Source organism: Nicotiana tabacum, chromosome 16, assembly GCF_000715075.1.
Source record: "Nicotiana tabacum cultivar K326 chromosome 16, ASM71507v2, whole genome shotgun sequence".
Lineage (NCBI taxonomy): Eukaryota > Viridiplantae > Streptophyta > Magnoliopsida > Solanales > Solanaceae > Nicotiana > Nicotiana tabacum.
This window is the reverse complement of record NC_134095.1, coordinates 21,117,870-21,137,680: the sequence shown is the minus strand read 5'-3', so window position 1 is coordinate 21,137,680 and position 19,811 is coordinate 21,117,870. Positions and strand designations below refer to the sequence as shown.

The 19,811-nt window shown below is 41.6% G+C and overlaps 1 protein-coding gene across 1 annotated transcript in view; it reads left to right on the top strand.

Moving 5' to 3' along the window:
* The first annotated feature begins 344 nt into the window (after positions 1-344).
* The window catches only part of LOC107779684 (caffeoyl-CoA O-methyltransferase 3-like), a 33,605-nt gene continuing 14,138 nt past the window's right edge, over positions 345-19,811 (top strand). Inside the window, exon 1 of the mRNA XM_016600155.2 lies at positions 345-480. Within this exon, the coding sequence (XP_016455641.1) occupies positions 397-480 (84 nt within the window). The 5' untranslated portion in view covers positions 345-396. The remainder of the gene's footprint in view (positions 481-19,811) is intronic.

Below are 19,811 nucleotides of genomic sequence, written 5' to 3'. Positions count from 1 at the left end.
TGCTACAACATGTAAACATAACACGATGGTGTAAATATATTTACACGGATGGTGCATATTATTCCTTAATCTAAATTATAGACTAAAATTTGAAATTGGGAAAGTGAGGGCTGTTGGAAGGTATATTGTTAGGTGACAGAGTTGAAGTCAAAGAAAAGGAGTTGGTCACTTGGCTGTATTTTCCCAGAAATTGTAAGAGGAATAACAGAACCAGAAACTCACCAACTTTCAATCATTAATTTTCAGCACACCAACTCCTCCACTCTATATGGTCACGTCTCTTTGGTTTTCTATAAATACCATTTTTATTTCTCCAAAAAGCAGGTTTCTACCTTAAACTTATCTACTTCAGAAACAAATTACTATATATACTAGTTAAAATATTCACAAGCAGCAATGGCAACCAATGGAGAAAACCAAAATGGAAGACACCAAGAAGTTGGACACAAGAGTCTTTTACAAAGCGATGCCCTTTATCAGGTAAACTACATACAAATCATATATGTAAAGGGCAGCCCGGTGCACGCGAGGTTCGGGGAAGGGCCGGACCACAAGAATCTATCGTACGCAGCCTTATTGTTAGATTTAAAGCACAAATGACAGCAAAACACGATGAAGACAGTGTCTACTTTTAAACACAACAAGAAGCAGGGAGAATATGAAGAACTAAAATTAAGAAGATGACTTAGAAACTAACATACAAAGAGTTCAGTTAAAGGCAGGTTCTTAAAACATATCCTAAAAAGAAAACTGAAATAGATCATGACCCTACTTTTAAGTCATGGAACTGACCATGATAACTAACTCCTAATAAAACTAAAAATACAAACTGCAGGAAAATAATATAAATATTGCAGTCCTAAAGCAACTAATTAACACTCCTCCTTGCATTAGGAGCTGCAAATTCCAAGTTGTTGCCTCAGGAACTCGAACTTGCTGACGGGAAGAGATTTCATAAACACATCTGCTAGCTGGTCTTCAGATTTGCAGTATACAAGAATCACTTCTCCATTTTTCTGCTCATCCCTCAAGAAAAAAAAGCTTAATGTTGAAGTGTTTAGTCTTCCCATGGAACACTGGATTATGTGAAATAGCTATTGCAGCTTGATTATCAACATGAATCTCTGTAATATCTCTTTGATCCATATGCAATTCACACAGTATTTTTCTCAGCCATAAGGCTTGATTTACTGCCGCTGTTGCTGCAATGAATTCAGCCTCTGCAGTGGATTGTGCCACAGTTTCTTGCTTCTTGGAACACCAAGAAAAAATCCCTGATCCTAGGCTGAAGCAATATCCAGATGTACTCTTCGTATCGTCAAAGGATCCAGCCCAATCACTGTCTGAGAATCCATACAACTTGAGATTCTGACACTTCTTGAATTTGACACCATAGTCGACAGTACCTTTAATGTATCGTATAATTCTTTTTGCTGCTCTGAAATGCATTTCAGAAGCACAATGCATAAATCTAGACAAAAGACTTACAGCAAATAGAATATCCGGCCTTGTAGCAGTGAGATACATCAAGCACCCAATCAAGCTTCTGAAATTTCCTTCATCAACTTTATCAGTTCCATCCTCTTTGCTTAACTTTTCTTTTGGATTCATAGGTGTACTTGTTGCCTTGCAGTTCTCCATGCCTAATTTTTTAAGTATCTCCCTTGCATACTTCTTCTGGCAGATAAAAATTTTCATCAGAACCTTGCTTGATTTCCATTCCCAGAAAGTATGTCATTAGCCCAAGGTTTGCCATTTCAAAAACTTCCATCATTTCCTTCTTAAATTCTTCAACCAGGCACGCATTGTTCCCTGTCACCAAGAGATCATCATGTCACGATCCGGATTTCCCGTCCTTGGAAGTCGTGATGGCGCCTACTAATATGAGCTAGGCAAGCCGACTGTTTGAACAAATTACCTTTTTACCCATTTTATATTCTTTAACAATTATGAAGCAATAACATGTAGACAGCGAAATTTACAATAAGCGGAAGAAAAACAATAAACTATCTGAATATGAATCCAATACAACTGTTTGAACATCGGCTACCCAGAACTGGTGTCACAGTTTTACAGACGGTCTAAGAATACTACATACAAAGTCTGAAAGATAAAAGATACGTTGTTTCTGAAATAAGTAAATGAAACAGGATAAAGGGATAGAGGGAGACGCCAGGGCCTATGGACGCCTGCAGGACTACCTTGGATCTCCGTGTGGGCTGAAGGCAGCCACCCAAGCTACGGTCCAAAAGTTGTTGCTCCGGGATTTGCACACAGTGCAGAGTGTAGTATCAGCACAACCGACCCCATGTGCTGGTAAGTGCCTAGCCTAACCTCGGCGAAGTAGTGACGAGGCTCGGACCAAACTACCAAATAAACCTGTGCAATTTAACTATATACAGCGGAAAAGAAGAACAGTAATATACAGTCAAGTATGGGAGGGGAAACATGATGCGGGGGACTATCAATTTAGAATAGAAAGACAACGGGTAATTAAAAGGAACAACATATCTCAGATATCAACAAAAAAGATAAGAAATCAAATAGTGCACGGCATCACCCTTCGTGCTTTTACTCTCGTCCTCACCAAAGCAATCATGTAATGAAAATGTGCAAGGCATCACCCTTCGTGCTTTTACTCTCGTCCTCACCATATAATCAATATAATCGGCACGAAATTATACATCGTGCAGCACGGCATCACCCTTCGTGCTTTACACTCTTCCTCACAAATCATACACGGCATCACCCTTCATGCTTTAACACTCTCTCACCAAAACAATACACGGCATCACCCTTCGTGCTTTAATACTCTTCCTCACCCAAACAACAATCACAAACAATAGGTCAAGGAAATGAATGAAATTACAATAAAAATCCCGGCAAGGGAACAATAGTTCAACAATTGAGTTCCGACAAGGGAACAATATCAAAAGAAGCATCAACCTCTCGGCAAGGGAGATAACATTAAAACACCCAATTTCCCTCATGAAAACTATTGATTTTGAGTTGAAATCATGTGAAAAGATGTTAAGGATTGAAGAAAACTAGTTAGAAATCACTTACAATCGATTTAGAGTAGATGTTGCCTATAAAAAATCGCCCTAGGGTGTTTTGGTTTTGAAAGACTGTGAAAAATGGTTGAAATGCGTCTAAGTTCCTCGCATTTATGATAAGTTCCTAGCATTTGCGAGGTAGGCCGGCCTAGGCTATGTTCGCATTTGCGACACAGCCTTCGCATTTGCGAACTCGCAATTGCGAGCCGGGCTTCACAAATGCAAAGCCTGCAGGCCTGCAATAGAACAGCTGAAATTTTTCCTAGTCTAATTCTACTCTGTGGCCTATCCAAAACTCACCTGAGCCCTCGGGGCTCCAAACCAAACATGCACAACAACCTAAAATATCATACAAACTCGTTCGTGCATTCAAATCACCAAATAACATCAACAACTATGAATTTAGCATCAAAATTATGAAATTTCTTAAGAACTTTAAATTTCTCAAATATGGTCCGATTCACGTCGTTTCAAGTCCGTTTCTTACCAAATTTCATAGACTCATCTTAAATCATATGTAAGTCCTGTACCGGGACCAAAATATGGGCCTGATACCACCAAGTTTTAAACACATTTTTTTTTCAAAAACTCATAAATATTTCAGAAAATAATTTTCTTTAAAAATTCATTTCTCGGGCTTGGGACCTCGGAATTCGATTCCGGGCATACGCCCAAGTCCCATAATTTTCTACGGATCCTCCAGGACCGTCAAATCACGAGTCTGGGTCTGTTTAACCGAAATGTTGACCGAAGTCAACTTAATTTATTTTAAAGTCAAGATTCATCATTTTTCACAAATTTTCACATATTGGCTTTCCAGCTACGTGTCCATACTGTGCATACAAATCGAGGTGAGATAGAAAGAGGTTTTTAAGGCCTCAAAATGCAGAATTTATTTTTTAAACAAGTGATGACCCAAACATTCTCCACCTCTAAAACAACTGTTTGTCCTCGAACGGACAGAAGAAGGAAGTACCTGAGTCGGGAAAAAGATGGGGATAACGGCTACGCATATCTGACTTGGACTCCCAGGTCGATGTCTCAGCAGGCTAACCTCTCCACTAAACACGAACAGAAGGAAAATGCTTTGATCTCAACTGACGAACCTGCCGGTCTAGAATAGCCACCGGCTCCTTCTCATAAGACAAATCCTTGTCCAACTGGACAGTGCTGAAATCTAACACGTGGGATGAATCGCCGTGATACTTCTGAAGCATGGACACATGAAACACTGGATGCACGACTGATAAGCTCAGCGACAACGCAAATCTGTAAGCCACCTCTCCCACTCGATCAAGAATCTCAAACGGTCCAATAAACCTAGGGCTAAGCTTGCCCTTCTTCCTAAATCTCATCACGCCCTTCATAGGCGACACTCGAAGCAATATCTGCTCACCGACCATAAATGCCAAATCACGAACCTTACGGTCAACATAACTCTTTTGCCTAGACTGAGTTGTATGAAGCCTATCCTGAGTGACCCTGACCTTGTCTAAGGCATCCTGCACTAGATCTGTACCCAACAACCGAGCCTTTCCCCGCTCAAACCATCCAACCGGTGACCGACACTTCCTACCATACAAAGTTTCATAAGGAGCCATTTGGATACTCGACTGGTAGTTGTTGTTGTAGGCAAACTCTGCTAAAGGAAAAAACTGATCCCACCAGCCTCCAAAGTCAATGACACAAGCTCGGAGCATATCCTCCAAACTCTAAATGGTCCGCTCGGACTGCCCGTCCGTCTGAGGATGAAATGATGTGCTGAACTCAACCCCTATGCCCAACTCTCGCTGAATTGCTCTCCAAAAATGTGAGGTAAACTGCGTACCTCGGTCCGAAATGATAGACACGGGCACACCATGAAGGCGAACAATCTCCCGAATATACATCTCAGCTAACCTCTCGGAAGAATATGAGACTGCCACAGGAATGAAATGTGCTGACTTGGTCAGTCTATCAATAATAACCCACACTGCATCGAACTTCCTCTGAGTCGTTGGGAGTCCAACAACGAAGTCTATAGTGATACACTCCCACTTCCACTCAGGAATCTCAATCTTCTGGAACAAACCACCAAGCCTCTGATGCTCGTACTTAACCTGCTGATAGTTCAAACACCGAGCCACATATGCAACGATATCCTTCTTCATTCTTCTCCACCAATAATGCTGCCGCAAATCCTGTTACATCTTCGCGGCGCTTGGATGAATAGAGTAGCGGGAACTATGGGCCTCATCTAAAATCAACTCCCGGAGCCCATCCATATTAGGCACACAAACTCGACCCTGCAATCTCAAAAATCTATCATCTCCGAAGGTAACCTGCTTGGCACCTCCACGCTGCACCGTGTTTCTAAGGACACACAAATGAGGATCACCATACTACCGATCTCGGATACGCTCCAATAAAGAATAACGAGCGACTGTGCAAGCTAACACACGGCTGGGCTCAGAAACATCCAACCGCACAAACTGATTGTCCAAAGCCTGAACATCCAAAGCAAGCGGTCTCTCACCGACCGAAATATAAGCAAGACTGCTCATACTGGCTGACTTCCTACTCAAAGCATCGGCCACCACATTGGCCTTTCCCAAATGATATAAGATGGTGATATCATAGTCTTTTAATACCTCCAACCACCTCCTCTACCTCAAATTTAAATCTTTCTGCTTGAACAAATACTGTAGACTCTTGTGATCCGTGAACACCTCACATGCCACGCTATAAAGATAATACCTCCAAATCTTCAATGCGTGAACAATGACTGCTAACTCCAAATCATGAATCGGATAGTTCTTCTCATAAATCTTCAACTGCCGCAAATCATAGGCAATGACCCTGCCATCCTACATCAATACTGCACTAAGTCCAATACGAGATGTATCACAATAAACGGTATAAGGCCCTGAACCCGTGGGCAAAACCAACACTGGTGTCGTAGTTAGAGCTGTCTTGAGCTTCTGAAAGCTTGCCTCAAACTCATCTGACCATCTGAACTGGGCACCCTTCTGGGTCAGCCTGGTCATTGGGGCTGTGATAGATGAAAACCCTTCCACAACCGACGATAGTAGCCTGCCAATCCCAAGAAACTCCGGATCTCTGTAGCTGATGCTAGTCTAGGCCAGTTCTTGACTACCTCAATCTTCTTCAGATCAACCTGAATACCCTCTGCTGATACAACATGACCCAGGAATGTAACCTAACTCAACCAAAACTCACACTTTGAAAACTTAGCATACAACTGACTATCTCTCAAAGTCTGAAGAACCACTCTAAAATGTTGCTCATGCTTCTCCCGGCTGCGGGAATAGATCAAGATATCATCAATGAAGACTATCACGAACGAATCCAAGTAAGGCCTGAACACTCGGTTCATCAGATCCATAAAAACCGCTGGGGCATTTATCAACCTGAATGACATCACCAATAACTCATAATGCCTGTACCGAGTGCGAAAAGCTGTCTTAGGGACATCGGATGCCCTAATCCTCAACTGATGGTAGCTAGATCTCAAGTCAATCTTTGAAAATACCTTGGCGCCCTAAAACTGATCAAACAAAATCATCTATCCTCGGCAATGGATACTTATTCTTGATTGTAACCTTAATACACATTCTCATCGATCCATCCTTCTTCTTAACAAACAACACCGGCTCACCCTAAAGCGAGACACTAGGTCTAATGAAGCCTTTCTCAAGCAAGTCTTGCAACTGCTCCTTTAACTCTTTCAACTCAGGCAGGGCCATACGATACGGCAGGATAGAAATAAGCTGAGTACCCGGTGCCAAATCAATGCAAAAGTCAATATCCCTGTCGGGTGGCATACCCGACAGGTCTGAAGGAAATACCTCAAGAAACTCACGAACAATGGGCACAAAATCAATGGAAGGAACCTCAGCACTAGAATCACGAACATAGGTCAAACACCCCTTCTCGACCATACGCCGAGCCTTCATATATGAGATAACACTACAGGTAGAACGACCAGGAGTCCCTCTCCACTCTAAATGAGGTAAACCCGGCAAGGCTAAGGTCACAGTCTTGGCATGACAATCCAAGATAGCATGGTAAGCTGATAACCAATCCATCCCTAATATGACATCGAAATCAGCCATGTCCAGAAGAAGCAAATCAACACGAGTCTCAAGAACCCCAATCATAACTATACATGAACGATGGACTCGATCTACCATAATAGAATCATCCACCAGTGTAGAAACATAAATGGGAGTACTCAAAGAATCACTAGGCATGACTATACACGGTACAAAATAAGATGACACATAGGAGTATGTAAATCCCAGATCAAATAAAATTGAAGCATCTCTGCTACGAACCAGAACAATACCTGTGATAACTGCATCGGAAGCCTTAGCCTCGGGCCTGGCTGGAAGAGCATAACATTGAGGTTGGGCGCCACTACCCTGAACTAAATCTCTGGGATGGTCTGCTGCTAGCTGGCCTCCACCTCTAGCAACCTGAGCTCCACCTCTAATACCTCTACCTCCACCTCTAGCACCTGTACCCCCACTTCTAGCTGGTTGGGCAGGCTGTGGAACACTCGGTGCCTGAACCATGGCACAGGAACCCTGATGTTCAGAGTTGCTCGATGCTCGAAGGCAATACCTAGCAATGTGACCCATCATCACAAGTATAACAAGCCCTCGGCTACTGACACTACTGACCCTAATGACCTGAATGACCACCCGAAAACTCTGAAGCGTCAGTGCACTGATAGGAGCTGGTGGTGCACTGTAGGACTGCTGATCAGAATACTACATCTGAGAACTACGACCACCTGAAGCACCGTGAGAAACCTAAAGTGCTGACTGAAAAGGCCTAGGAGGATGTCCTCTACCATACGAATTACTGCCTCCAGACAAGGTACCACTGAATTGGCCGAAATGACGAGGCCTCTTGTTAGAACCCTGACCACCTCCCTGTGATAGAACCATCTCAACTCTCCTGGCCACATTGGCCGACTCCTGGAAAGAAATCTCACTCCCTGCCTCCTTGGCCATATGAAGTCGAATAGGCTGGATAAGTCCCTCAATGAACCTTGTTAGCTTATTTGAGTCCATCAAACTATAGAGTACCTGGTTCTCTATGAGATTGATACGTAGAATGCAGTAAAGACTAAATGTAAAGAAGGCAAGAGATTTTCTACGTGGAAAAATCCCACACAAGGGGATAAAAAAACCATGACCTACTCTTATAGGCTTTTAACTTAACTAACTTGTAATCTACCTATTACAAGCCACTTTGCAAACACCCTATTGCAAAGACTTCAAACTAACTTATGATGCAACCACCACAAGCCACGCTCTAGCTCTCCTAGTTATAGAGGATTTAACTTATGACTATTCTAGTTATAGAGGATTTAACTTATGACTATTCCTAGTCACAACATAAACTCTAAAGTTTACGAATTTGGTTTGTTCCTAAGACAGCGCTTCTGAGAAAGCAAACTAGGAATTACAATGTAGAACAATTAACAAGATTACAACTCAACTATGGATGTACATAAGACTTGTTTAGAAACTAATCCTTAGTGGAGTTATCTTCTTGTTCTTGACACATCAGTGACTTCAATGCCCGATGAATGCTTTTTATTCTTGTGAGAATATCACTTAATGCACAAGTGATGGTGTGTCTTGCACTAGGTTGTTTTATCACAAAAGATATTACAATAGATAGTGATGTCAACTCTTGGTATACTTCTTCCCAGTGAGAAGTGACTGCTACACAGCCACTTCTAGGCAGTTGCATTCCAGCTGGATAGTGGACTTTGTACTTCTGTCAGGACACACCAACGGACCAGGTCCTGGTTATGTTCCTCTTCTATAACAATTGCGCGATGGGCACTTTCTTCTGCTACGTTCCAGCTGTGCACTTGACCTGTACTTCTGTCAGAGAACCCTAAGGGACTAGGTCACCAGGTCCTTATTGTGTTTCTCTCTGTGTTAGTTCGTCCATTTGCTGACAAGTTCATATGAAATGTATCCCGTGGAACAAATTCTCTATCTGGTTCTTCACAATAAGTTTGTTAGATCATCAATACATAGGAAGTATAAGGTTAAGACATTGAAAACTCATTAATTTCCCCCTTTTTGATGATGACAAACTTAGGCATGGAAAGCAGTTGTTTGGATCAGAATTGAATTGATGAGATACCGGTTCCCCCTTAATCTTAGATCTCCCCTCCTTGTCATTTTTAGTTCCCCCTCAATCTCAGACCCCCTCTCCTTTTTTGATATCAGGCATAATATTACCCAACAACATCATTCACTTCTTTTTCCCCTTTTGGCATCATTAAAAAGAACAAGTGTGTCGAAGAGCACAAGCAGATAATAAGCATAAAGAAGTCTAACACAGCTAGCTCATGCCACATATGTGCACACAACATGACATAAAAGAGAAGCTGGAGGAGCACAATATTATACATATAAAGAAAGGGGAGTTATTTTATTAATGTTTACATTGTACTGAGCAATACAGGAGTAGTAATGGTTAAGTTCAATATGCCATCACAAAAACAAGTAAGCACAAGTAAAACAATAGCCACATGAAGTTGGAGCAAAACTAGCTTGACACTAGGGAGGATCCTAGGGAGCACTAAAAGAAGGAGGCTTGGAGGAAGAGACAACAATGATTTTGAGAACTAGGTCTAGTCTAGCATTTACAACAAGTTGTTCTTCAAGTAGTTGAGCTCGAAGTCTCTTATTTTCCTTTCTCAGTCGGGCAACCTCCTCATGTACAGAATCAGTTCCTTTAACTGCTTGGCTAAGCTGAGTTTCCAGTATGGAATTTCGAGCCCTCAGCCTTCTTATTTCCTCAGAAGCTGTATTTTGAGCGTTTATCAGCTGAGAAATGGTCGAGATGCTTCCACCAACTTTTTCTATAAAGTCACATTCTTCTAGAGTGGTCTTAAAGGAGGTCTTCTTGCGTGTGCCCACTATGGGATTTCTCAAGGGAACCTTATAGAATCTGAACACTTGAGTGATGAGAAAGCCATAAGGTAACCCATGATTGCCACCCTTAAAATTTGCCACCTTCTGCATATGATCTATCATGATTGCAGGCAGATTGATTGGCACAAACTCATCAAGCTCTTCCATCAGGACCAAATCTGATTTTGTAGCAATGGAACGTCTCTCAGAGCAGGGTAAGAGTACTTTATTAACCAATTCAAAGAGAAGCTGGTACACAAGAAGCAATACTTTCTTATGGACCTGTTCCCCCTGTTGAATAGCTTGCTCTTTTATGATGGCTCTCCAAAAGTTTATTCCACAGACATCCTTAACTGAGGACACACCTTCACACGGAATTCTGAGAATTTTTCCCAATGTTGAAGCGTCGAGCATGATATCCACCCCATTTACAAGCGCACATATATGATCCCCCTCAACAGTGAAGAGAGATGCGTATAAGGTTTGCACTGCATCTTCATATACTAGAGGCATGCTCCCTTCAAACAGGTGTTCCCATTATTGAAATTTCACAATCTTCAGAATTTGTCTCATGCATGCCATCTCCGAAACTGCTGGATCAAATGTTTGTCCCCACAACACTTTTTGAGTTCTTAATCTCTGCTTCCATAGAACACCATCACAGGTCAAGGACCTTGTTGAACCAGGTTCCTTAACAGTTTCCCCTTTTTGTTTGCTAGTCCCTTCGGCAGACTTTCCTTTCCAGCTTGCTGCCCCCACAGTATTGTCCTCATACATGGCTAGCTTTGTTTTACTCCGTTTAGACTTGCTGTTGTACTTCACGGATGACCCTTTTTGTTCCTTAACAGTTTTGTTAATCTTCATAGACTTTTTCCCTAAGGAACCAGGTTCCCTAGAAGCATCTTTGTCTATCTGGTTTACTGATACACTCTTGATGAAATCCTTTGGATTCATTTTCCTCTTTCTCCTTGTCTTGACACTCCTCTTACTTTTCTACAATGAAGATTCAAAATTCTCTTACTGTAGGGACCTGGTGATGGGTGATTTGGAAGAAGACTCCAAGAGCTTGGAATGAACAGGAGGTGCAGGAGTGAGTTTGCATGGAAGTGAATCAGGTTCATCAGAAGTTTTTCTAAGAATATCTCATGAGCCAAGGACTCGAGGAGTGTTGTGGTTCTTACATCTCCTATGAATGGCATGTCTTCCCCCTGATACTTAGAAGAGAGATATACTCCTTCATTCATCAAACTCTTAGCAGATATAGACATAATCATATGAGCTGCTTGCTTTTCTGGTGACTCCTTGAGAGTCACTGAGTCAAACATGGAGGTGTTCAGGTACTGGTCAGGATCATCCTCAGGGGCTTCTGATACTCGAGTAGTAAGACCTCATGTGTGGTCTTTGATGAGATCCTAGGATTGACTAGACATATGATTCTCAAAATAATGGTAAATAGGGTTTATTAGAAATGAAAAAACTGTAAGGGTGGAGGGGGAGCCAGAAGTGTGTAAGGTGGTTGAAGGTGTGAAATAATGATGCTCAAGGAATTATTTCAAAGATAATGAAGAAGTGGGAACAATGTTAATGGCGAGGGAATGATAAGATTGTTCGACCGCCATTAGATGAGTACTTAGTAGACGAGTAGAGAGAGAAAGAGATAGATGGGAAGAGAATCCTAGCTATACACGGGAGATGAAGGTTCATGACTTTCCGTGAGAGAGAAAGAAAGTTTTATTGGAAGAATAACTAATGATGAGTGGAGAGCAAAACAGGTTCTGAATAATTTTGAAAATGGCAGTAGGTTTGTGGGAAAGTGTTACCGTGTAGAGAGGATGAAAGGATTTGACGAACAAGACATGACACACAGACGTTGAAAAGTAGGATGAAGTGGCAGCTGAATTACAAAATATTTATATTTTTTTTGTTTAGAAATGGCATGCAAAATTAAGCACATTACTACTAACCTGAGATGTAGGAAGCTGATGCCAAGAGCAATCTTTTGAACAAAGTTTTAGCAGCTCGCCTCTTGCAGTTCATAACTGTACCTTTAGCTTCTATGATCGTCATGCGTGTTTACCTACAATGGTATTGATGTGAGTTAGTCTTGGTTAGAAAACACTTTAGCTACCTTTACCTGACAGTGTCTTACACAGTCAACAAATGGAGGATCGGGTTCTTCATTAGTTTTTTGTGTCCCTGTCTTCACCTTGATTTATCCGAAATATTCTCTACTTGAGGCTTTGATGTAGATATCTGGAGTTTGGTCTTCTGTTTTGCAATCCTTTCCCCCAATCAATCCCTTCTTCATATTGGCCCTTAGAAGAAGATCTCACCCTTCAATGTGTTTGCAATTTCTCTCCAGGTGTTGATGAGGTCATTTCGTTGCTTCATTGTCTCCCGAAAGATAAGGTATTCATCATGATAGGTGCACTTTGGTTTTCCAATTTGAGACAGAAGTTGGTTGAAAAGAGAAATATGGAGGTTAATTTGATTTCCCCACACTTTGTGTTCTGCTGCTTGTGTAGTGCCATGAGCTGCATCTTTACTTCTTCCTTTAGCTTTAGTGGTAGCAAGTGACGTACCCGGTTCTTTGTGAGATATGGAGGATTATGTTGTGTTGTCTTTTGCTAGTTTCCTTCTTCTTGCTTACTTTATTATCCTCCTAATTTGAAGCCTCAGATATTTCCCAGAGACAGGATTGGTTCATCATATTAGTCCTCACGGTTTATTTCTTGGCAAGGTAGAGTGTCTTGTTGAATACCCCATAAGCATCTCCTTCCATTTAGTGCTTCCTTTGTTGGAGACCTTGTGGCCTTGTTTTGTGGGTTGTTCCCCAGAAGGATTCCTTCACTCGCCTTTTTGCATTGCGCTTCCCAAGTTGATCCTTCCTGTTGTTAGAAACAAGGCCTTTTCTTCCAATTGGCAGTTCCTGGTGAGTTTTTTTTTTGATTTCAGAGGGACCTGGTTCGACACCTATTCTCAAAGTAGAGAGTAGTATTCATTCCTTTTGCCCAGAATTTCTTGGTGATTCCATAGGCGATGAGCATAATCTATGCAGCATTTTCTAGTTCCGTTCTTTCCTTCAGCTACGCCATGTTACTGTGGAGTCCTTGGTGTAATTGTGCATGATCCCTTCTCCCCCTCCTTCATTATTTTTGTGAACTCATGTCCAGGTGATGCTTGAGTTTGGCAGACCGCTGACTAGGTCTTAGAGGTGAGAAGTTTGCATATACCAATCCTTCATGCCGTGGTTGTGACTTCACTCATCTCATACCGCCATATTGTGGATATTAATGACTAGCAGGAGTGACTATTCTTGTTACCCTCATTCACTGAGACTACTTGGAGAGTAATCAGATTGGTGACCGCACCCTTTTTAGGCCATTCACATAGTGCTTATTCCCACTCGAATGCTAAAGGAACCTTTCTGCCTTTTCATTCACTGAGAATGTACCCTTTACTTTATTCTCAAGAATACATTCCCTTTCTGTAGGGGTTTCAGTGAGAAGCAATTCATGATATTTTCAGCTGCATGCTTTAGGCATCCACTGTCCATAGTCCATCGCAGCCTGCTTCCTCTCACTACTCCCTGCACTTGCACATCAAGGGTTAGATTTAGGAATCCAAACTAGTTTGGGTCCCTTGTTACTATAAAAAGGATGAATGAGGGATTTCCTAGTCCACGCAGGCAGCATCCGCTTTTTGCGAGTGGTACTTGGTCCTTTGCTAGTAGTCACTCTATCAGTAAATGCTTTGTTCTTTTGAGCAGACTAAACCCTAGCCTGGAAATTTTATTTAAAATGCATGTTGTTTCCATAGTGGGTACATAGCCAGTTATCAGGTATAGTGACATACTTGATGTGTGGGTTGTAGGGAATTTTCTCCCTTTGGAACCCAATGCCCTGCTTGCTCCCACTATTGTTGAGATACATGGCAGTGACGACATCTGAGGATTAGGTCTACTTCAGGGATTTCTCAAGATCATTTCTTACTTTTTCCAACTAGTTTGGAGTTGCTGATTCCTCTCGAGTTCACTGCAGAGATTGGTTTTTACAACAGTTAACTCCTTTTCGAGCAAGATGTGCGACTCACTAGCTAATTCCTTCCCTTTTCCAAGACTTACATTCATATGTTCTCTATTGAGTCCCTCAATGGTTTCCTCTAGATCAGTGCATATCACTAGTAGGTCATCCCTTTCCTCTTCAATAGATGCAACATTTTCTTCAAAAGTGTGTTTCTCATTGCTAAGACCTTGTATTATTTCTTTTAGATCAACAACTACTACCATCAGATCGTCTCTCTCATTTTCCAAACTAGTTATTTTTTCATTCAGGGCCTCCTTCTCTTGTTCAAGATTAGCTATGGTCTCATTTAAGTCCACTACAAAGACTACTAGATCATCTCTAGATTGTTCGACCTCTCTTAGTTCTATGGTCAGGATCTCCTTATCATTTATGAGACTAGTAAGCATCAATTAGGACATTTGATAAAGATCTTAGCTTCTTAGAAGAATAGGATTTCAGATTTCTTAGAACATCCCTGAAGTTTACCTCATCTTCTTCATCATCATCATCTGACTGAGCCATCAGCGTGAATAGTGAATCGTACTTTGTTGCTTCAGTTTCCACTGCCATCATGGAACTGTTTTCTGCATCTAATTTCCTTTCGGATTCACTTGAGGAGTCTCCCCAAGCATCAAGAGTCTGCTTAATGATATTGTCTGCATCACTTTTTCGATTGAATCTTTTCTCTGGATATAGGTTCCTTTTTCCCGCTTTGTCAGGATTTTGCTTGTACTACTCATATTTCGCGAGTGGGCAGTCTTTGATGAAATGCCATAATTTTCCACATCTGTGACAGAGATCGGTGTTCCTTGTTTTACTTGAACTGCCCCACTTTGGTATGCCACCATTTCTTCGAACCATTTTTTGAAATCTCCTAGTAAGATAGGCCATGTTACTATCTTCATCACTTGAATCACTCTTTTTAGCCTTAAGCACCAGGTTCTTTTCCTTCTTAGGCTCTCGTCTTTCACTGTCTTTCTTTCTTTTCATCTTGTATGTTTTCAGATTACCAATCAACTCATCCATGGTCAGAGTCCGTAGATCTTTAGCTTCAGTTATGGCATTTACCTTACTTTCCCAAGACCTAGGTAGAACACTGAGAATTTTCCTTACAAGCTTGTTTCTGGGAATGACATCTCCAAGTGAGTGAAGCTCGTTTATGATGGAGGTGAATCTGGTGTGCATATCTTGTATGGACCCATCATCCTTCATCTTGAAGAGCTCATATTCAGTGGTGAGCATGTTTATCTTGGATTGTTTGACCTGAGTGGTTCCTTTGTGTGCAGTTTGTAAGGCTTCCCATATTTATTTGGAAGTATCACAAGCTGATACTCTGTTGTACTCATCAGGTCCTACGCCATACATTAAGATTTTCTTGGCACGATAGCTTTTCTACAGCTTTTTTGTCAGTGTCATTGTACTCTCTTCTACCTTTGGGCACCAACGTTCCTATTTCTTCAAGTTTCTTCATGGGAACATGAGGACCATCACAAATGATGTCCCACAGCTCTGAATCTTCGGCCATCATGAAATCATGCATCTGAGTCTTCCACCAGCCGTAGTATTGACCATTGAATCTGGGAGGTCTATATGTTGATTGTCCTTCTTCAAAGTTTGGTGAAGCATCCATTTAGGATCTTTCCTAGGTGTTAGCCTGATAGGAGGAACCCGCTCTGATACCAATTGATAGCTTATATGAGTCCACCAAACTATAGAGTATCTGGTCCTCTATGAGACTGATACGTAGAATGCAATAAAGACTGAATGTAAAGAAGGCAAGAGATTTTCTACGTGGAAAAATCCCACACAATGGGATCAAAAAACCACGACCTACTCTTGTAGGCTTTTAACTCAACTAACTTTAATCTACCTATTACAAGCCACTTTGCAAACACCCTATTGCAAAGACTTCAAACTAACTTATGATGCAACCACCACAAGCCACTCTCTAACTCTCCTAGTTACAGAGGATTTAACTTATGACTATTCCTAGTCACAACATAAACTCTAAAGTTAACGAATTTGGTTTGTTTCTAAGACAACGCTTCTGAGAAAGCAAACTAGGAATTACAATGTAGAACAATTAACAAGATTACAACTCAACTATGAATGTACATAAGACTTGTTTAGAAACTGATCCTTAGTGGAGTTATCTTCTTATTCTTGCCAAACCAGTGACTTCAATGCCGGATGAATAATTTTTCTTCTTGAGAGAATATCACTGAATGCACAAGTGATGGCGTGTCTTGCACTAGGTTGTTTTATCACAAAAGATATCACAATAGATAGTGATGTCAACTCTTGGTGTACTTCTTCCCAATGAGAAGTGACTGCTGCACTATCTGCACATCCACTCCTGGGCAGTTGCATTCCAGCTGGATAGTGGACTTTGTACTTCTATCAGGACACACCAACGGACCAGGTCCTGGTTGTGTTCCTCTTCTGTAACAGTTGCCTGATGGTTACTTTCTTCTGCTACATTCCAGTTGTGCACTTGACCTGTACTTCTGTTAGAGAACCCTAAGGGACCAGGTCACCAGGTCCCTGTTGTGTTTCTCTCTGTGGTCGTTCGTCCATTTGTTGACAAGTTCATATGAAATGTATCCTGTGGAACAGATTCTCTATCTGGTTCTTCATAATAAGTTTGTTATATCATCAAAACAAAGGAAGTATAAGGCTAAGACATTGAAAACTCATCAAACCTCCTCACCCTCTCTCTCTCGATGGGATGTATGATAATAGCATGACGAGCCAAGTCGATAAATCTGGTCTCATGCTGAGTAACAGTCATAGAACCTTGCTGGAGACGCTCAAACTGCCTCCGATAGATCTCTCTCTGAGTGATGGGGAGAAACTTCTCCAAAAATAGCTGAGTGAACTGATCCCAAGTCAAAGCTGGTGATCCGGTTGGTCTAGCCAAGCAATAATCTCTCCACCAAGTCTTGGCGGATCCAGACAAGCGAAAAGTAGCAAAATCGACCCTATTGGTCTCCACTATCCCCATGTTCCTAAGAACCTCGAAACAGTTGTCTAGATAATCTTGGGGATCCTTAGAACATGCACCACTGAAAGTAGTAGTTAAGAGCTTGGTGAACCTATCCAACCTCCACAAAGCATCGGCAGACATAGCTGCTCCATCACCGGTATGAGCTACCACACCCGGCTGAACTGCTCCAAATGGCTGAACTGCTGGAGTTTGAAACTGGGGAGCTACCTGCTCCGGATTGCGAGTAGCAGGAGTCTGGGCTCCTCCTCCAGCCTGAGAGACGGTTGGTGCTACAGGAAGCAAGACTGCTCGGGTGACACTCTCCATAAGGCTCACTAGACGGACCAGAGCATCTTAGAGTACTAGGGTAGCAATGAACCCCTCTGGGACCTGATCTGGGCCCACCGGAACTGCCTAGGTCGGAACCTCATCATCAAAGTCAACCTGAGACTCCACCACTGGTGTTGCTGCTTTGGGATGAGCTCTGCCCCTACCTCGGCCTGTAGCACAACCTCGGCTTCGCCCTCTGCCCCTCGTGGGAGCTGTTGCTGGGGGCTTGGGTTGCTGGTCAGTGGATGAGGAAGCGCCTGTTCTCGCCATCTGCGAAAGAACAGAGTAGAAATTCAATTAGTATTGAAAAACCAAACTGCATGACAGGAAGGAATAAATGTGAAGTTTTTTCTAACTCCGTAGCCTATGGGGGATAAATACAGACATCTCCATACCGATCCCTCAGACTCTACTAAGCTTGTCTATGAACTGTGAGACCCATGTAACCTAGAGCTCTGGTACCAATTTTTCATGACCCGGATTTCCTACCCTTGGGAGTCGTACTGGCGCCTACTAATATGAGTTAGACAAGCTGACGGTTTGAACAAATTACCATTTTACCCATTTTATATTCTTTAACAATTATGAAGCAATAACGTGTAGACAACAGAATTTACAATAAGCGGAAGAAAAGCAATAAACTATCTAAATATGAATCCAATACAACTGTTTGAACATCAACTACCCAGAACTGGTGTCATAGTTTTATAGACGGTCTAAGAATACTACATACAAAGTCTAAAAGATAATAGATATGCTACTTCTGAAATAAGTAAATGAAACATGATAAAGGGATAGAGGGAGATGCCAGGGCTTGCGGATGCCTGCAGGACTACCTTGGATCTCCGTGTGGAATGAAGGCAGCCACCCAAGCTACGGTCCAAAAGCTGTTGCTCTGAGATCTGCACATAGTGCAGAGTGTAGTATCAGCACAACCGACCCTATGTGCTGGTAAGTGCATAGCCTAACATCGGCGAAGTAGTGACGAGGCTAGGACCAGACTACCAAATAAACCTGTGCAATTTAACTATATACAGCGGAAAAGAAGAACAATAATATAAAGTCAAGTATGGGAGGGGAAACATGCTGCGCGGGACTATCAATTTAGAATATAAAGACAACGAGTAATTAAAAGGAACAACATATCTCAGATATCAACAAAAAAGATCAAAAATCAAATAGTGCACGGCATCACCCTTCATGCTTTTATTCTCATCCTCACCAAAGCAATCAAGTAATGAAAATGTGCACGGTATCACCCTTTGTGCTTTTACTCTCGTCCTCACCATATAATCAATATAATCGGCACGGAATTGTACATCGTGCGGCACGACATCACCCTTCATGCTTTACACTCTTTCTTACAAATCATACACGGCATCACCCTTTGTGCTTTAACACTCTCTCACCAAAACAATACACGGTATCACCCTTCGTGCTTTAACACTCTTCCTCACCCAAACAACAATCACAAATAATAGGCCAAGGAAATGAATGAAATTACAATAAGAATCTTGGCAAGGGAACAATAGTTCAACAATCGAGTCCCGGCAAGGGAACAATATCAAAAGAAGCATCAACCTCCCGGCAAGGGAGATAATATTAATATCAACAGTATCCCGGCAAGGGAGGCAATATAATGATTCTCTTTTGTTTTTCTCTTTTTACTTCACAACTCACTTCACAACTTGAGCCAATGCTCTAAAAGGTTCAATTGCCACTTATACTTTCACATTTCATTATACAACTTGAGCCAACTCTCCTCAATGTTCAAATAACACAATTACTTCCACAAACTTTGACCAACAATAGAAATCATCACCAAGGCATGAATAATACAACGAAGTCATAATAATCACAATATAAGAGTCATGGTCATGCTAGACACCAACGTATAGATACTCGTCACCATGCCTATACATTGTACTCAACAAATACCACATAGCAAATAGGACTCGACTCCTAATCCCTCAAGCTAAGGTTAGACCAAACGTTTACCTCGATGCCACGAACACAATTGAAGTCTCAACTATCGCTTTACCTCTTGATTCTACCACCAATTCGCTTGTATCTAGCCACAAGTTACTTAATTACATCAATAAATGCTAAATAAATCAATTCTAATGCATGAAAATAAGTTTTACCCAAAAATTAAAAAATTGCCCCCGGGCCCACATGGTCAAAATCCGAGGTTCGAACCAAAACCTGATTACCCATTCCCCCACAAACCCAAATATATAATTGGTTTTGAAACCGAACCTCAAATCGAGGTCCAAATCCCTAAAATTTGAAAAAAACCTAGGTTCTACCCAAAACACCCAATTTCCCCCATGAAAACTATTGATTTTGAGTTGAAATCATGTGAAAAGATGTTAAGGATTGAAGAAAACTAGTTAGAAATCACTTACAATCAAGTTGGAGAAGA